This window comes from Tachysurus vachellii, chromosome 8 (genome assembly GCF_030014155.1).
Source record: "Tachysurus vachellii isolate PV-2020 chromosome 8, HZAU_Pvac_v1, whole genome shotgun sequence".
In the NCBI taxonomy this organism is placed as follows: Eukaryota; Metazoa; Chordata; class Actinopteri; order Siluriformes; family Bagridae; genus Tachysurus; species Tachysurus vachellii.
This window is the reverse complement of record NC_083467.1, coordinates 28,491,011-28,511,501: the sequence shown is the minus strand read 5'-3', so window position 1 is coordinate 28,511,501 and position 20,491 is coordinate 28,491,011. Positions and strand designations below refer to the sequence as shown.

General features: G+C 39.1%; 2 protein-coding genes across 3 annotated transcripts in view; one reads left to right on the top strand and one right to left on the bottom strand.

Moving 5' to 3' along the window:
* map2 (microtubule-associated protein 2) overlaps positions 1 to 5,776 on the top strand; it is a 122,800-nt gene extending 117,024 nt beyond the window's left edge. For both annotated transcript variants that reach the window (XM_060877120.1, XM_060877121.1), the window contains 3 exons: positions 667 to 748; positions 2,214 to 2,326; positions 2,823 to 5,776. In XM_060877120.1, the coding sequence (XP_060733103.1) occupies positions 667 to 748; positions 2,214 to 2,326; positions 2,823 to 3,017 (390 nt within the window). In that variant the 3' untranslated portion in view covers positions 3,018 to 5,776. The remainder of the gene's footprint in view (positions 1 to 666; positions 749 to 2,213; positions 2,327 to 2,822) is intronic.
* A 7,128-nt stretch (positions 5,777 to 12,904) lies between these two features.
* Positions 12,905 to 19,027, bottom strand: myl1 (myosin, light chain 1, alkali; skeletal, fast). Its single transcript, XM_060877119.1, has 6 exons — positions 18,798 to 19,027; positions 17,492 to 17,519; positions 16,462 to 16,605; positions 15,361 to 15,534; positions 14,211 to 14,288; positions 12,905 to 13,444 (listed from the first exon to the last, which is right to left on the bottom strand). The coding sequence occupies exons 1-6, from the start codon at positions 18,930 to 18,932 to the stop codon at positions 13,416 to 13,418; spliced, it is 588 nt and encodes a 195-aa protein (XP_060733102.1). The 5' UTR covers positions 18,933 to 19,027; the 3' UTR covers positions 12,905 to 13,415.
* Positions 19,028 to 20,491: the final 1,464 nt, after the last annotated feature.

Below are 20,491 nucleotides of genomic sequence, written 5' to 3'. Positions count from 1 at the left end.
TTATGAGGTTTATCATTTCTAATGAAAGAAATAATAATTAAATGGTCTATTAAACAGTTTAAACACAAGCAAACAAACATCTTATATAATTACAATTGAAAGAAAATGATCATTTCTTCTAAAATAAATATCAAAAATTAGATAATCAATGAAACAATTAATAATAGAGCAATAATATAATAATAATAATAACAATAATAATAATAATATTAATAATAATACTAATAATAATAATAATAATAAAATCTGTGAGGCGTCACAATGACTGAACACGGGTTATGAAAAGTTTCCAAATGATCCTTAAAATTATAGCTTGAAGTCACGTGCAGGTTCAGTAAAAAAAAGGTTTCTTACAAATCTTACAAAATAAGACCTTAAGGCATCAGTAGGAAGATTTTTGCATGAAGTAGAAGATATAAAAATTTATTTGATTTAATAAATAAAGAAATACCAATAGGTTTGATTTATTTATTTATTCATTCATTCATTCATTCATTCATTCATTCATTTATTTATAGTAAATAAATTCAATAGTGTTTTTTTTGTTTGTTTTTTTGTTTTTTTGTGAACTGGTACACATTTTTCTCAGCCTGTTTTTCCTTCACCACCTTTTCATCATGATCTCAAGCTCCTGTTCTACATTAACCCTCTCTCTGTCCTTCGCAGGTTCAGATTCAATCGAAGAAGCTCGATCTCAGTCACGTGACCTCCAAGTGCGGCTCTATGGACAACATCCACCACAAGCCAGGTTATTGTTGACATAATGTTCTCCGGGGCGTTGAGCGTATAAAAATGTCATGTCATGATGTTAAACTACAGTAACGTGACGCTCTTATCGTATGTTAGTGAGTCACAGAACACCACTGCTGGTTATGTGTTTCATGGGTTCAACAAAATGGAATTGCTCTAATATTCAACACACTATTATTACAGAATCATATAATTCATATATAAATCTAACGATACATCATTACATTACAAAGCATTACAAATAATTTAAATATTACATCAAACCATTAATGTATAATATTAATCAAAATAGTCCTTAACAAAACTAATTTATTAGCTGTATGATTTTATAGTGACCCAAAAGTTCATAAAATTATGATTTTATTTAAAATCAAATCACGCTATTTTAATAGCCAATCACGTTCCAGTATGCAAATGACAACAAAACGCTGGTTTATGTGGTGCAGGCGTGGAGCATCTGATCTCTCTATGCACATTAATATCATGTATTCACTTATTTGTAATTTAAAGGTGGGGTCTCCGTTGTTTAAAAGCCAATGTTGACATATAAAATCACCAAAACAAACACGCCCCTGACCCAAATGGGTCCCACCCCTGTATTGATAGCTCCGCCCACACATACATACGTAACCCAGGCAACTAACGGAAAGAAATGTGTCTTTATCATAGCTGAAGTGAAGAACAATACGATTGTAGATAAACAAACAAGCAAAAATGACACACAAGCATAATCATGTAAAGGACAAAGACATATATTAGTTCTGTGTAACAAAGCAAAACCAACGTTACTCACCTATCGAGAAGGAAAAAAGCGCCTCGGCGTCTTAAGTAAAGTTGGTCACATATTCACAGATTGGAGTTTCCCGAGTCAATAACTCCTGAGCTAAACACTGTTACTACACAAAACACGGTTGTAGCTGCGTCTCTACATTACTACGATAGAAAAGAGGTGTTATTTGTGTAGTAACAGCGTTTAGCTCAGGAGTTATTGACTCAGGAAACTCCAATCTGTGAATATGTGACCAACTTCCTGCTCCTTCAGTTCTCTCCGCTGAACACTCTCTCCGCCCATATTCACAAGACACGCCCCTTTCTGCTCATTGGGTACACGTTAGTTTTGTTTTTGTTTTGTTTGGTGGCCCAACGCAGTTTTCTTAAGCATTTCTCAAACAACGGAGACCCCGCCTTTAAGAGGTAAAATAATTTTCTTATTTTTATTTTATTATTCAGAATTATGAGGTAACTGAACAAGACCATTTCAAGCTTGTAACTAGGAAAAAAAAATCTTATCATTTGTAGAATTTATGATATTAAGTAGGTTTGACATTACAGAGGAATTTAATATTCAGTCAAGTCATAATAGACCGTAGGCTGTAGGAACGTTCGGAAATGTTGGAATAGCACCATTTCTTATAATACATGAAACACCCACTAAGAGTTTTCTTGTGCATCCGGTCCTGCAGGTGGCGGTAATGTGCGCATTGAGAGCGTAAAACTGGACTTTAAGGATAAAGCCCATGCTAAAATTGGCTCTCTGGATAACGCTCACCACGTACCAGGAGGAGGAAATGTGATGGTGAATGAGCTCGACCTTTATACTTATTAGACTGATGTTTAATTTTTTTTTATTATTTTTTTTTATTTGTTAATGCTAAATTTTGTTAAATCATGTGCATGTGTAAAAATTTTTGTGATTAAGCTACAAAAATTGTAGAAAATTTTGGAACATTTTTATAGGGAATTAATTTTTTCTAAAAGGCAGCTAAAAGTCCCCAGGCAGCGATTAAGGGGTCCAAGCACTGTGCGATAGACTGATGTTGAGAATATTATAACTTTATCCTTTTCGTTTGCTTTTCGTAAAACTGATTCGGGTGAAGAACGTCACAAAGGAGACGTTATTATGAGTATTTCTTACAACCATTGATTATATTTCCATCTAGTGATATTCCATCACTTTGGCCCTTGCTTTCTGCCAGCTGTGTGTATTCAGCTCCATATGTTGTTGTAGTTTATATACTGTAGATGACCCTCCGAACGATATGACTTTACCCTTTCTGCTCTTATCCTCTCAGATCGAGAGCCACAAGCTTATGTTCCGTGAGACAGCGAAGGCTCGCGTGGATCACGGCGCTGAGATCGTCACTCAGTCGTCTGGTCTGTCTCCTCACCAGATGTCGTCATCCGGCAGCATCAACCTGCTCGAGTCCCCACAGCTGGCCACGCTCGCTGAGGACGTCACAGCTGCTCTGGCCAAGCAGGGACTCTAAAATAAAAATAATGAAAAATTAATTAATTAAAAAAACCTTTCAACATCCTCCATAATGCCCAGCTACACCATCAGCTCCGCCCATTTATCTATAAATATATATATACACAGCAATCCCTCTAGTGGTGTCGTAGTAGTGACTAACGACCCTCTGAACGTTTCTGGGACACTGCGTTTCCCCTCCGACGTCATCTCATCCACATCTGTCGCCGGAAACGAGAGCAGCCACCCGGAGCTGGAGCAGACTTTATCACGGAAAGAGGAGAAAAAATTCGGTGGGGGAAAAAAAGAATTGTTGTTGGATTTTTATTCCTATTTTATGGTATTTGAATCATTTTTATTCTAGGATTCCAGTTAATTAGCTAGAAAGGTACCAGTGCTTTTATTCTCCCTGTATGCTGTGTGATTTTTTTTTTTTTCTCTCTCTCTTTCTCTCAATTTTTTTTTTCTATTACGGTGATGTACAGATGCTGATCTCAGATCAGAGTTATCATTAAGGAAAAGAAAGGAGAATGATTTTGGGGCAGCTGTTTCCTCCTCGTTCTTTTGCGTAGAGCCAGTGCATGGAGTCTAAACCCCGCCTCCGGGGGGGGAAAATTCACCCAACGAACCAACAAAATGATATACAATGTATATTAAATATATGTATAATTACACCGATTATTTGTCAACAGCATCTCTCGATCAGAAAAGAACAACGATAATAATTCCTCGATAATATCTACACAAACACGTTATTAACGCAAATAAAAAAGGAAACAACGGTGATGCGCATGTGTCAATTCTACTAAAGAGCTATTTTCTATTTCGAAAACAGATTTCGTAAGTTATTCGCTGATTTGTTCGATAAAAAGTACATGTTTTTAGCTATTAGTCACGACAATGTTATGCTTGTTTGATCGTTCGAAAGGACTGCGTTGGCTTTGCCCAGGGGTCAAGGCTTTATATCAGACACAGACACACACTCCATCAGCAGTTAAAGGAATACTCCGGTGTTTTTCATCCGAAACTCTATCCTTTGTATCTGTGTGATTACAACAGACAGGAAATTCAGGATTTTCTCTGCGGTCAAAAAGAACAGAATTTTTTTTTACCTCAAACCCACTTATAGTAGATGTCTAAGGGCGCTTGTTGCACTGAAGGGTGTTTAAATAATCCGACTATATGACCTGGAGACTACAGCAGTGCTTGTAACAATAACGATAAAGATGGATATGAGAAAAACTTTCTACCGAATGCGGAATGAAATAAATCCAGTTACGTTTTTTTAAATAGTTTCTCTGCATCTTTAACTTATTATTAGCGTAACCAGATAATTTTTCCTCTGAGAAAGTAATCCAAAGGATGAATCGTACTGTACTGTATATAATTTGTCATGCATTATGTATATTTTAGCAAGCCACAAGCCGTTTATGTGACAGTGAAAATCTTTTAAACTGAGATTTTCTCAATCCATAAAAATAAGTTAATCGAAAAGACCGTACAAAAACGACGTATTAGTCCGATCTTATGGCACGCCTGACATTTCTTCAGAGTTCCACTTACTTGACTTCCTACAGTATAAATCGAATGTTACTGTTTGATCTCTTTTCAAACGTGTATAGAGGATTAATGAAGTGAAATCAGTCTCAGAAAGAGATCAGGAGTGCCTTAGGTGTGTGTAGTTAACTGGTACATAATGTGCTAATCCTCCAGGGAAGCTAATACCAATCCTAGTATCCTATATTAGTTACTATACATAACTTATACTATAGCTATGTTCTGTATAACATAAACACGACATGAACAAGCCACGCCCATAGACAATAACAGGAATATTCGGTACACTCCTATTACACTTACTATAGAAGACAAACGATTAGCAACAAGCACGTTTTGTCACTCCAGGGCTTTAGATCTACATTGACACGGATCAGGATAAAGCGCAGAATCAATCCAGAAATTAAAATTTACATCTTTCTTTATAAGCACATACCACTAAAGGATTCATAAACGTATCAGGAGAAAGAAGCAGCTTAAGCCCTTATACATCTGTTATGAGTCATGCCTATGATGAGTCAAAATTCTTGTATGCGGTAATCACATATGGTGCAGATGTGGTAGTTAAAAGTTAGGCTGAAAAATCATCTTGATTCCTTTGAGAGAAAGATTACTGCCTGATTTGGTTCAAAATGTAATAGTCTGACTCAAAAGCTACATCACTGTCTCTCCCAGCTTAGTGCAGATTATCAGAAAGTAATGATCATGTATTATAGTCACTGCTGTCTCTGTACCTCACAGTGCAGTCGTTGCCTCTGGGCATGTGTTTTGTCCAAGAAAGCTTTTGCTTGTTATTTTATTATCCACTGTATGGAGCATAAACTGGGGTCTCTCAGTCACACCCTCTGTACTCTGCCTTGTTCTTCTTAGATACTTAGGTTTGTTTTACACGTAACCGTAGAAGATGGAAATAAAGAGACGAAACAAACAAAAAAAAAGTAAAAAAATAATGGAAAAAAATTTCACCTTGCACATGTTTGAAGTGCTCCAGTATCTTTTTTCTGTCGTCATTTGTGGTATCCCATGTTTTTTCCCCCTTTGTTTTTTGGCTTCTGTATTTGTTCTGCACCCTGTTTGCCCTTCGCTCACTCTTACAGCAACTGTAAATCTATTTAAAAGGTCCTGTAGATGTATGCAGTTTTTCTCCTGTTGATATGACGCTGATTACAAAATGCTCTTACCAGCTATGGAAATAAAGAAAAATGGATGAAAAATGGACAAGTGTCGCTGGGCTGACGTTCTGTTTAATCGTCTGGAAGGAATGATAAGGTTTCAGCAATACATACTACACTGTCTTGAACAAGCATATTGGCTAATTAAATCTAGCATTGAAAACTAACCCAAAGACCATTTAACCCTTGTATGTTGTTCGTATGTTTGTTACTCAGCCGGTGTTCGTGGGTCTGTTTGACCCGCTGCATTTTTGGGTTTTTAATTCAACACAATCAAAAATTTTATGTTAAATTACTCTACAGATGTTTACTTCATCCCAATTACAATCAATATAAACCTCATATATGGTAGAGGTCTTCACGGGTCCACTTAGATCCGAAAACCCGAGGTCCGACCCGAGACCCGAGCGGGTTCTGGTCTAAAACTTTCACGAGTGCCTCGGACACGGGTCGGGTATAATAATAGCGGCATCGGGTCTCGGGTACTTTAAAATGAATGTGTTTTTGCTACTTTATCTCGTGTGTGTACATCGACTCGAGTCCTTTTCCAACCTGTCCTCTGTTTGCCAAGACCGCTTGCAACATGTGACTGGCGACGTGTGACTGGCGGTAAGCTAATTTTCGTTGAAACAGACCTGTCAATCAATTTTGAATCCACGCAGTAGCGGTTACTTTAGTGTAGAGTTATGCAACATTTGGGTCCAGTCGGGTTTAAAAAAATGCCAACGGGTCGGACTCAGGTCTAATTTTTTCGGGTTTGTCTCGGGTCGGGTCTTTCTTAAAAAAAATAATAATAAATTATGCACGTGGGGTTCGGGTAAAAAGTGATTCGGGTCACTTCAGCTCGGGTACACACATCCGAGGAGACCTCTAATATATATAATATATAAAATATATATAATATAAACAATTTGTAATTAAAGTGCCACTTGTTTTTTGTTGTTTTTTAATAAAAAAAAATCATGTAATAAAAATCAATTTAATCAAGTTATGAGTGGGAAAAAATCAACAAATTTACAAGGAAGCAAAGTTTTTCAAAACTATTGATGTTTATGAATATGGGTCCCACAGATCCGAACAACATACAAGGGTTAAACTAGCTCAAAAATCCAAACTATCCCAATAAGAAAATAACTCACTCCCTCAGATATTCTAGCACTGCTGGACTGATCTCACCATCTCTGAGGGTTCAAAGCATTCATCTGAGCATTCTTTGTTGTGCCACCAATGTGGTAGAATGAACTTCCACTAGATGTCTTCAAACATCGGGTGAATGCCTCTTCTTAAAATACATACACATGCAATAAGAAACTAAGCCTAATGTCACAAATGGAAATGGAACTGCCATATAAACCAGCCCAAATTCATGGCAAATCATGGACTTGACAACCCTGGCTGGGTTCTCCAAGGAACGGTGTATTTAAAATGAGATCACAAGACACTTTAATTACACACAAGTCATCTTTCTATGACTTCAGATGGTACCAAAGCAAAGTAAGGATGTTTCATCAAATCCCTCTTCTCGAAGGAATGGACTAAATCATATTTAGACTAGAACATATTTCAATTCAATTTATTTGTCTAGCACTTTTAACAATTCACATTGTCTCAAAGAAGCTTTAGAGAAGAAAGGAAACAGAATAAAAATTTTAAAGTTTAAAATTAAATGACAATTTTTCTGAAATCTATTAATAATGATCAAGCCTGAGGTAACGTAGTGAGGAAAAACTCCCTGAGATGATATGAGGAAGAAACCTTGAGAGGAAACAGACTCACTAGGGAACGTCGTTGTCGTTTGGGTGACACCGAACAGGAAATAATGTCACTGTAAATAATGTCCTTTCTACGGTTTGTAGTTGAATGGAATTAAGCAACCAAGAGCTTCTGAGGAACCAACAGGTTAGAGATCATTACAGACTTAACACTAGTTCCTTCCTGCTGAAGTCTTTAAATGTTCACTGATGAAGACCTGAGCACAAAGTTAGAAATTCGGTTTCCAAGTGGATCAATCCACACCGATCCCATGGGTCACGTGCTGTCCATGCAGATCTATTGCCAGCAGAGTGTAACACCAAGCTATAAGACTCCAACCAGAGGGCGGAGCATCAGGATGGATCAGGTAGGTCATCAAAATGTCATGGTCGGGCATCATTATTTGTTTTGCATCTTCTTCTTCTTCTTTCGGCTTTTCCCTTCAGGGGTCGCCACAGCGAATCATCTCTCTCCACCTAACCCTATCTTCTGCATCCTCAACACTTGCACCCACTAGCTTCAAATCCTCATTAATTACATCCATATACCTCCTCTTTGGCCTTCCTCTTTGCCTCCTGCCTGGCAGCTCCATGTCCAACATTCTCCTACCAATATACTCACTCTCCCTCCTCTGAACATGTCCAAACCATCTTAATCTCGCCTCCCTAACTTTGTCCCCCAAACGTCCAACATGGGCTGTCCCTCTGATGTACTCGTTCCTAATCCTGTCCAATCTTGTCACACCCAAAGAGAACCTCAACATCTTCAGTTCGGCTACCTCAAGCTCTGACTCCTGTCTCTTCTTCAGTGACACTGTCTCTAAACCATACAGCACGGCCGGTCTCACCACTGTCCTGTACACCTTCCCCTTGATTCTTGCTGATATTTTCCTATCACACAGAACTCCTGACACCTTTCTCCACCCACTCCAACCTGCCTGCACTCGCTTCTTTACTTCTTTCCCACTCTCTCCATTACTCTGGACTGTTGACCCCAAGTACTTAAACTCCTGTACCTTCTTCACCTCTTCACCCTGTAACCTTACTGTTCCACTTCCCTCCCTTTCATTCACACACATGTACTCAGTCTTACTACGACTGACTTTCATTCCTCTTCTCTCCAGCGCAAACCTCCACCTCTCCAGGTTTTCCTCCACCTGCTCCCTGCTCTCACAACAGATCACAATGTCATCTGCAAACATCATCGTCCAAGGAGACTCCTGTCTGACCTCCTCTGACAACTGGTCCATCACTATAGCAAACAGGAAGGGGCTCAGAGCCGATCCCTGATGCAGTCCCACCTCCACTGTAAACTCCTCTGTCTGACCTACAGCAACTCCCTCTGACCATCCCTATACTTCTCCATCAACATTCTCAGAGCAAAAATTGCATCTGTTGTGCTCTTTCTGGGCATGAAGCCATACTGCTGCTCACAAATTTCCACCACCTTCCTTAACCTAGCTTCCACTACTCTTTCCCACAACTTCATTGTATGGCTCATCAACTTTATCCCCCTATAGTTGCTGCAACTCTGCACGTCACCCTTATTCTTAAAGATCGGCACTAACACACTCCTTCTCCATTCCTCAGGCATCCTCTCACTTTCTAATACCCTGTTGAACAAACTAGTTAAAAATCCCACTGCTGCCTCTCCTAGACACTTCCAGACCTCTACCGGGATGTCGTCAGGACCAACTGCCTTTCCACTTTTCATCCTCTTCAAAGCCTTCCTGACTTCATCCTTTCTAATCTTATCTACTTCCTGTTCCACAGAGTTCACCCCTTCTACTCTTTTTTCCCTCTGATTTTCCTCATTCATCAGCTCCTCAAAGTATTCCTTCCATCTCCTCTGTACACTCTCCTCACTTGTGAGCACCCTTCCATCTCTATCCTTAATAATTCTAACTTGCTGCACATCCTTCCCATCTCGATCCCTCTGTCTAGCTAAACTGTACAAGTCCTTCTCTCCTTCTCTAGTGTCTAACCTAGTGTACAACTCTTCATATGCCTTCTGCTTGGCCTTAGACACCTCCCTCTTCACTCTGCGCTGTAACTCCTTGTATTCCTGTCTATTCTCTTCAGTCCTGTCCATATCCCACTTCTTCTTGGCTAATCTCTTCCTCTGGATACTATCCTGAACTTCCTCATTCCACCACCAAGTCTCCTTATCTTCTTTCCTCCTTCCAGATGACACACCCAGCACCTTTCTCCCTGTCTCCCTGATCACTTCTGCTATAGTTTCCCAGTCATCTGGCAGCACTACCTGACCACCCAGAGCCTGCCTCAACTTCTGTCTAAATTCCTCACAACATTCCTCCTTTTTCAGCTTCCACCACTTAGTTTTCTTCTCTATCTTTGACCTCTTCCTCTTACAGACCATCAGAGTCATCCTACACACCACCATCCTATGCTGTCTGGCTACACTCTCTCCCACTACCACTTTACAGTCACTAATCTCTTTCAGATTGCCTCTTCTACAAAGGATGTAGTCTACTTGTGTTCTCCTACCTCCACTCTTGTAAGTCACTCTATGTTCCTCCCTCTTCTGAAAATACGTGTTAACCACAGCCATGTCCATCCTCTTAGCAAAGTCTACTACCATCTGTCCTTCAAGGTTCCTTTCCTTAACTCCAAACTTGCCCATCACTTCCTCATCACCTGTGTTCCCCTCACCAACATGTCCATTAAAATCCGCTCCTATCACCACTCTCTCACCCTTGGGAATACTCTCAATCACCTCATCGAATTCACACCAGAATCTCTCTTTCTCCTCTAACTCACAACCTACCTGCGGGGCATAACCACTAACAACATTCAACATCACCCCTTCAATCTCTAACTTCAGACTCATCACCCTGTCTGACACTCTCTTCACCTCCAGAACATTCCTCACAAACTCCTCCTTCAGGACCACACCTACCCCATTTCTCTTACTATCCACACCATAATAAAACAGCTTGAATCCTGCTCCTATACTACGAGCCTTGCTACCCTTCCACTTGGTCTCCTGTACACACAGTATATCCACGTTCCTTCTCTCCATCATATCAGCCAGCTCTCTACCTTTCCCTGTCATAGTACCAACATTCAGAGTCCCTATTCTCAGTCCTACACTCTTACCTTTCCTCTTCTCTCTCTGTCTGTGCACTCTCCTCCCTCCTCTACTCCTTCGACCAACAGTAGCCCAATTTCCACCGGCGCCCTGTAGGTCAACGGCGCCGATGGCGGTCGTTGTTAACCCGGGCCTCGACCGATCCGGTATGAAATTCTTACTGACAACTCGCATGGTTAGATTTGGCAATGTTTTATGCCGGATGCCCTTCCTGACGCAACCCTCTCTATTTATCCGGGCTTGGGACCGGCACAGAAGTCAGTGGACTGTGACCCCCATGGCTAGATTCATTATTTGTTTTGCATATTGTGTAAAATTAAAAACAGCTAATTAACCTCTCATATGTTGGCTAGCACAAATTTGGGTTTATTAACTGGTTCATATCGTCGCTGTCACGCGGAATCCTCGTATCTCCAAAACCGTTATTTTTCAGGAAATAAAAAAAACGCCGTACCTTATCTGCAGTGCACAGGGTTTAGTCCGCGTTGCAGTGGATTGTCTTGCGCTAAATTCCTGTCCTCAGACGAGCACCAGAACTAGCGGGGGTCAAGATTTTTTTTCTTTGAGCCCAGTGTTTTGAAGACATTTACCTCAGAAGACGTGTTGATTCGTTGCGACTCTTCTTGAGGAGAAATATGCCGTGAAGCTCTCCAGCGGAGTGAGGAAGAGGTGGACAGTTGAAGTGTCCAATGGAGTTATGAGATTTGCGCTCAAGCTATTTTCAAGACTTTAGATTGGTTAATAACTTGTAAAAATAACAGACCCACGTGGGGACTGACCAATAGCATCGGTATGTGAAAAAATATGAAATTGAACAAATTTGGACATACGAGGTTTCTGCCCGCCAGCGATATGTTAGTTAAAACCAGGAATCAAATTTCATACATATTCACAATCATCATGCTATGGCCTTAGCAATGGTTTAAGCTGTGATAAGCTTTGCACCAGACTACACACCCATTACCAAACGTAGATAACTACAACTAGCTAATGTGTAAGATAGAACAATGACATGTAGAGGTTAATAGATGGTGGAATAGACAATTAGTTCTGGTAATCTACATAGCTTACATTTTACCTCAGAAACACTACTATTATTATCATCTTTGCTTCCAATGACAGGATTTTATCAACTCTACAGATTTTAAAGATTTTTCCAGGCAGAATCCCAAGCTGAAACCCAAGGCAAGGACTTTTTAATGGAGGAATTCAGTCACAGCAAAGGGTAATGTTTATTAATGTTAGCACTGATGATAAAAAAGCTAGTACTTACTTCATTTTGCCTACATTTTTTATATTGACCGCATTTCAGTTCATTACCTAATAACTAATTATTTTAAAAGAAAATGTTTTTAGAAGCTATTACCATTGAAGCAATAGCATCCTGTTTGCTAATGTGTGTTAGCTCTAATTAGCTTGTAATTAATTGAGTGCTTCAAATGAGAATGATTTTTGTTTTTGTTCAGTGACAAACAGTCCATTACAAGGTGGTAATCAGTGCTAAATTCTGCCAAATGCAACACAATCCTGATGTAAAACCTTTTAAAAAATTTAGCTAGAAAGTCTGCCAGATTAGCTTTGTTTATTTCTTCTCCTGAATTCAAATTTCATTAATGTTCCAAGCCGTTTTTTTGTTTTCTTTGATTCTATTACCAATCCTGGATTTCTATAACACGTCTCCTAAATAGTATTTGTATATATTTTAATTACATTTGGTTTTATTTCACTATGTTGTTGTGACAATGTGCAGGAGGCTGCCCAAGTACTCCACATTTACATATACATTTATATACACAATCTAAAGTTGTAAACATTGCAAAGCTATGTGCATTTGCTTATTGTTCAAATATCTGTTGTTGTTGTTTGTTTTTTTTTTTTGCTTAGCCATCACTACAAGGACAACAACAACATAGTGAAATAAATGCAGGATGTTTGTGAATGTATATGAGATTTGTTTCTTGTTATTTAAACCAGCTTATTTAATATGAATCTGTATATAAATGCACATCTGAGCTAGCTAGCTAACATATATGAAAGATTAAGTATAAAGCCGTTAGCTATTTTTTCCCCCCACATACAATACGCTAAGTCTGATGCTAAGTGTTCCTCCTTTGTTTAGTGGAACTTGTAAGAACCAAAATGGACTACAGTGAACCTGCAATATGACATTCATTCAAACTAGATTTTTTTTACAAGAGCATTATTTGTCCCATTGGAGGTTCACCTGCTGCTAAGGTACAAGACGTTCACTCAAATCCTCTATGAGAGACATGTCACCCGAATATAATTTAAAGTCAAGAGCCAGGATTCAAGGTGGAATTTGTGAAAAGTTTATTATGAGAAATGACAGAGGCGAAAAATAAATAAAGACTCTGGGACAAAGGGGAGAGTAGGGCGCTTCAGCGACCAGTCCACAGTGAAGGCGACATATATTAGCACCTTCGGATGATAAGGAGGGGGTGTGTGTGAATATGTGTGTATATATGTAGATATATATGTATATGTGTGTGTGTGTGTGTGTGTGTGTGTGTGTGTGTGTGTGTGAGTGAGAGAGAGAGAGAGAGAGTTGTTTATGTGTCTTGTTAAAGAGAGCATGCCTCGTTATTGCCCTACTGTGGAGAGACTCGCCCTTGGAACAAAAAAAAGGCTTACAAATGACACAAAAAGAAGGGGAAAAAACATATGACAAGAAGAATGACTTATAAACGACATCCCATAGTCCTTTCATTTAAATTTGTTTCCTGTTGGTTGTTGAAACAGCACATGGACGTCCTGACACCATGGGGTCGGGAGAAATAGACGAGCTTCCTCACAACCGGTACAACTTACACAGACATGATGTGTTTCACGAAAGCTGCAGGGAGGGAAAGACGGATAAATGGTGAATATGTCAAAAAAAAAAAGGATAAAAGAGAGAAAGAGAGATTAAGTAAAAAATTAATCATAGGAATATTTGTAGGGGAAAATTGTTCAAGATTTAAGAAAAAGTCTGGCTAATATTACAGGATTTAGGAATTATGACCTTTCAGTATATTATAAGTTTATGACTGTATTAGGATTTTTAGAATTATTTCATCACAGCACTGTATGTGTATGGGATGTGGTAGCTCAGTGGTTAAAGGCGTTGGGCTACTGATCGGAAGGTCATGGGTTTGAATGCCATAAATGTAAATGTATGTTTTCTTATAAGGAAAGTCCTTAGTCTTTAGGACACTGGAGTTTCCTGGTTTCTCAGTACCATGACAAGCTATGTTTATTAACTTAAAAAGAAATAAGAAATGTTTACAGCTGCCGTAACGCGAGTGATAACAGGAACTAGAACAATGTAAGTGTTAAAGAATAAACAGTACAATATGCCAAAGTGCTGAAGTATTTGAGGAATAAAGTGCTTCAGGACGAGTTGTTATAGAAAAATAATCAACTCCAAAGGTTCATGTGGCACAGCGTCACATCACATCTCCTCATCGCTGATTATTTCCCATAAGTAACAACGTCTTTTATTCCTTATTTTACAAAAGGTGCTTAATATAACGGATATTGTCCTTTTATCAACCAACCATTCTCAGTGTAATATGGTTTAAAATGCAGTTATGGAAACGGTTTATGTAAACAGCACTGACCCTCGTAGTTGACACAGCCGTTCTCGTCCTCCTGGCCGGCCATGAGAGCGTCGACCTCGATCTCTGTCATTCTCTCACCTGTTAGAAATTCATTTCAGAAATGAGCAAAAGCGCAAAAAAAAACAAACCCCAGACAATAAAATGCTCAAAACAGATTCATGACACAAAATATACAGCATTTTAATCTAACATCATTTAAAATGATGAAACTTTAACAAATAAAACAATATGCTGCAAATAACAAGAAATTGTGTCTCTATTGTTCAATCCATCCAGGCTTTTATACTAAAACTATGACACTTTATAGAAGCAGCCACCTTGGACTACCAGAACTATCAGTTTCTTATCTTTTTTGGCTTTCTTAATCCTCTAATTCAGGAGTCAGGGTGATGATCAAAGAGTGAGCCATTTTAAGGTCTCTCTCTCTCTCAATCTCTCTCTTTTAATCGCAAAATCCCTTCAGTGCACTGAAAAATCCCACAATGCACCACTTAAACCAGGGATCATCACTGTGACCTCTTTGTTCCTTTACTGGAAATCTGGATTTCATTTTTCTTAACTTTATTTGACATCCTATATATGGTTTGTTTGAGAATTTTAAGTGCATAATTGACAGGCTAGAACAGTATATGAAGATTTGGGTTTGTTTGTAACATCACGGCTTGCAGCGCATACGCTGAGCCACCAGAGGGAGCCGGCTCCCGAGTACTGAGCATCATCGAGGTCAAGGTGAGCTTCCCGGTCTTAGGAATTGTAGTGTTTCGAAGTGTTGTTAGTTTACCTACATATCAACCATTTGCATTACGTTTTCTTTGTTAGCCAAGGGTACGACCATTGTCTGTTCTGTTTGATTTGATGTTTTGCTGTCGTTGTGTTTTTGGTTTTGTTTGTTCTGACCTCTGGATTGTTTGCTTTGGATTTACATTAAACTTCAACTTTGGATAAACATTAAACATGGCTTCACACAAACACCTCTGGGGCTTCATTACAATGTTTTAAGGCATTAAAATATTTTTCTCTCATAGATATAGTGCGGATTTAAAACTCAACTACACTTGGTGTAACAAGAAAATGTAAAAACGTGCATTTGTTTAAACGGATTGAATTTTTTTATTATGTAGATTTTTGCTTGCAGAATGCAGAAACTTACCCAGTGTTGAGAGGACAATACGCAGCTCAGTGCCCATCACTGTGCCGTTACCCTCCTTATCAAAGACACGCAGACCCTCAACGTAGTCCTCAAAAGTTCCCTTGTTGGGGCTGTTCACAATAAACTGCAGCATGGGCAGGAAAGCCTCAAACTCTACTCTTTTATTGGCCATGTCTGTCCAGAAAAGGAAGGGTCAGAGGTCAGGGTCAGTTTGTGAAAAGCAAATGTGCAGGTTTATAGATGCTTAAAGGAATCAGTGCTGAATAAATGCCCACAGAACATAAACAGCAGCTGTGACAATAGTGTATATAGTGTAAGGTTTATATCCAGACACTTGTTCTAATATGATCTTGTTTCTGTGCTAACAAACTACACTTGGGTTTGTTGGGTTTTTATTCTTTTAAACTTTTGGAAGGAGTCTCCAGTGTCAGCACTTTGTAACTATAAATCTAGAACTTTCTGCGTAATCTAGAGTTTCTGCGTAACATGACAAACTATGATCATACTCATGAGAGAACAGCTTTTTCTAGCTGCTACAAAGTGATAACAGGAACTGCGTTGTCTTATGGATGTTTCTCTGCAAATGCTGTAGTGTTACTATAGAAACAAAAACCTATGAGGATTTGTTCATTTTGAACCAGTTTCCTGGCTTTTCCATTTCAGCGGCAGAATGGAAATTGAATTATGGGACATTCTCAATCAGTGTAAACCAGGGGTGTCTAATATTATTCGTAACGGGCCGGTGTGGGTGGAGCTTTTAACACAAATCAAGCAGAAGCCACACCTGATTCCACCTCTATAATCAGTTAATCTTGGGTTTCAACAGACTCAGATGTGGCTTGTGACTAGAATTTGGTTATTTTCCTGTAGAAGCATGACCTGGAGTGTGTACATAGTTTTATTACGGTAATGTTTTGTTGACACTTGTACATTATCTACTAAACCTTTGGCATCATGTTGAATCTCTATGGTTCCTGACATTGCTCTGATAAATTTGATCTATAGACAAGTCTCTAAAATTGACCGTCCTTCATACAATGTTCTCAAAAACACTAGATGATTTATGCGTCGGTGATGAGGTGTGAATGATCTAGGTCGTACCATCAGAGCTGGGGTTGCCAAGGATCTTGTTCACTTCCTTGTTGGTGGGGTTTTGGCCCAGAGCACGCATGATGTCAGCAATCTGGTTGTAGGCGACCTTGCTGTCACCGACTCTGTCGAAAAGGCCAAAGGCTTCCCTGTAGTCTGAGGGAATGAACAGAGGCAGAGGGTTTATTTAGGCTCATGATTTCAATCACAAGAAATATGACTCAATGTCTGTTGTCTCTGTCGTGTCCTACTGTAGAGCATTGGGATGGATTTCTTGATGTTTGAATGTAATCTGGAAACATGTTATTGAGTTATAGTGGTTTTGGCATGTTTCCCACTATTAATGTAAAACCTCACTATTACTCACAACCTGCCAGTCAGGTGAGCGAAGGTGGCACGCCATGCCAGACATTTCCCATACTGATCCACACACATTAAGCACAACAGCTGCACTCACTCTCACTATAGGCTTTCACCAGCCAATATCACATTTGACCCATTTCAATTGGATTTGCTTTGAACTTCCTGGAAGGTGAGCTGCAAAAGATTAATGTCTCCTCACACACCAATTCAAGCCTGAGGAAGGCATTCAAGATGTCAACGTGGAATCGATACACGGTCCTAAGAATATAACTCCGTCCATATAAAGGCACCGGAGTGAGAGTCTCTGTGAGCCACGTTAAACCAAGAATGCTGACCGGTGTGTAACTAACACCATGCCTGAAGTCTGTGTGACCTCCCACAGGGAATGAGAGGATTCATCTGCCTTACTAACACTCTGACCAGTGAAAACAGCTCGCATTTACAGCTTAAAGGTATTATTAAACAATGTAAATCTGATTGGGCAAGACTCAAAGATTATACAATTTATCCAGCCCATTGTATTCAATCCAATTTAATTTGTATAGTGTGTATCTATCTACCAATCCATCCATCCATCCATCTATCTATCCATCTATTAAAAGTTGTAGAGATCTAAAACCATTCTATAAAGAAGACGCAGAATAAAATTTGTGTAAATTTATTACAAAATAAAACTCACCCTCCAGCTGGTCTGGGGTGAACTCAACCTGCAGAAAGAATACAAATCATTTTATACCGTTCACTTCACTAAAGCAATACATTTATTGTGTCATAATATCTTATTATCTCACATGCCTTTAATGCAAATCATTTATTATTTTATTTATTTGTAACAAATATTATTCAGTTATTCATATTTTTTAGGAATTACAATAAAAGATTTGGAAGCTTAAATAATTATTAATATTAAAATATTTTTGTTCGACAAAAAATGAATCACAAGTTTTTAAATAATTTAATTAATATATAATAAAATTTAATTATTAAAATATAATATTTGTAGATTTTGCAGGATATAAATAATAATTCATATTTTATAAATCTTTCATTAATAAAAATGAAATCACATTGAATTAAAAAAAAAATAGAATAACCAGAGGAATTTTAATGACTATAAAATGTCCTCTTTTTAATATCTCAAATTTAGCCAGCAAACAAAGTTGAAAAAAGGAGAGAAATGAGTGACTTGTGGCACTAAAATGAAATATTTCTAGTTCTTTATTCTGCAAAAAGATATAAATCCTGATATCAGACTTTCAGAATATTTGAAATATCAATAGAAGGTGCGAGTCTGTCACTAATAATGGTTTTAGGGAAATGAGTCATGAATTCTATAAATATCAAACTTGGAGAGTAATAGAAATAAATGAGAGTGTTGGTGATGGAGGTAAAGCTACACCTCTCCATGTGCTTAATTTAGCTTCTGAAGGAAGTCCATCTTTGGGTGTCTTAACCTCGTCTACATTTGGTTACGAGTTGCACCCCAAACAGTCCTCGTTGGAAAGATAGTAAATAAAGAAGCAAAGTTTAGTCATTTAGATAAATGGATTAATTGATCAGCTGGCAAAGGTGTCAATCAGGAATAAACTCAAACTATTCCTAATTGTTCAGTAAGATTCGAAAGAAGTCGGGAACAGGATTTAGATGGATGCATGACAAGTCTAGAGTCTTTGCAGATTTGTTGCATTAATAAAATCTGCCGTACTAACGAATAAAGCTTAAACAATTTACTGGCTAATAGAAAGATCGCTTTTAATCTATTAAACAAACTGACGTAACAAGAACAATAAAAGTATACAGATCAAATTGGCTGATATTCCCTTTTATTCTGGTAAAACAATAAATCAAAACTTTTATGTTCTAAAACAAACGTGACTAAAATGCAAACTGTCACTTTGCTGTGTGATCTGTCTGAAATGTTAGCATTCGGAATCTATCGCTATTTTTCATGCCAAAAGGGTTTACTGTATTTATGTATACTGTACCTTGACTGAAGACAGATCAACTGCTGCTTCTTTGGGTTTGGCCTCGGGTTCAGCAGCCGCGGCGGGTGCGGGTGCGGGTGCGGGTTCTGCCTTCTTTGCAGGCTCAGGCTTCTTAACGTCCTTCTTGGGTGCCATTGTTTAGCTGGAGAGTAAGTGTTCTACACCACCGGGGAGGGAGTGGACCACGACCTGGAGGATACTCAGCGCTCTTACAGAAAGCATGGATGTATATATGCACCCCTGTTTTACTCCATGCTTGATTTCGGAGCTGGTAGCTGGATTGGCTGGAGATTGCTGAAGGCTGGACTCATGCTCTAAATGGACATGGGAGGGGGACTGAGCCACAAAACGAAGTGGACGTGTTTAACGCTTATTTGAGGTAACAGATGAATAGTGAAAGGGGTCTTCAGGGTCAAGAGGTTAAAAACTGCAGGCATGCTATTATAAAAATGTAATCATTTCACTACCACCTGTCTCTCAGTGGCTACCAAACCGACAGGATTAAATCTTTCTCAGAGCATTGAATTTATACTGAGGTCATTGTCTACCATAGTTACTAAAGTGATTCATGTGCATTTATAGAAACAGGAAATCTCACTTTACTTCCTGTGAGACAGAAAATAAGGGGAATGCAATCATTCTGTTTTAATTCAGACCCTAAAAATGAGCAGCAAGTGAACCCATGCTGTACCATTAATACATCACAATATACATCTAAACCCCCAGTAAACCCACTAAGTTTCCCACACTACCCAATTACCAAGTTCCCATTTACACTGCAACTGAAATATCTATCAAATTGACCTGCTCAATTTGATACCCAGATCCCAAACCTGATTCCACATGCAGCATTACTCCCACACTCTCCCTAGTCAAGATACAGCCTTTCTTTGCCATTAAATACCCAGTTATACCCTTAGTCTGCCCCTAAAAACCCAGCCATACTCCCACCATGCATTCTAATACCCAGTAACACATGCACTCTTATGGATATCCAGCAACAGCCCTGCTTTGCCAGTTAATATCCTGCCACACTCCCCCTACCCCCAAAACACCCATCAACAGCCCCACCCTGTCCCCAACCTACCCACAATTACCCAGTGAAATAAAATGCCCACCTTGCCTCTAAAACAGAATAAGAAACCCACAGTGACAACAATTTCTCAATAATATTCCTAACCTGCCCACAAAACAGAGCAACAAACCCACCATTGTGTGCAAATTCCAGGTCAAATATCCACCCTTCTTCAAAACACCCAACAAAGAACCCACCCTGTCCCCAAACACCCAGTAATATGTCCACCGTGTCCCACAAACACCCAGTAATATACCCACCATGTCCCCCAAACACCCAGTAATATGTCCACCGTGTCCCTTAAACACCCAATAATATGTCCACCGTGTCCCCTAAACACCCAGTAATATGTCCACCGTGTCCCCTAAACACCCAGTAATATACCCACCATGTCCCCCAAACACCCAGTAATATGTCCACCGTGTCCCTTAAACACCCAATAATATGTCCACCGTGTCCCCTAAACACCCAGTAATATGTCCACCGTGTCCCCTAAACACCCAGTAATATACCCACCATGTCCCCCAAACACCCAGTAATATGTCCACCGTGTCCCCCAAACACCCAGTAACATACCCACCATGTCCCCCAAACACCCAGTAATATGTCCACCGTGTCC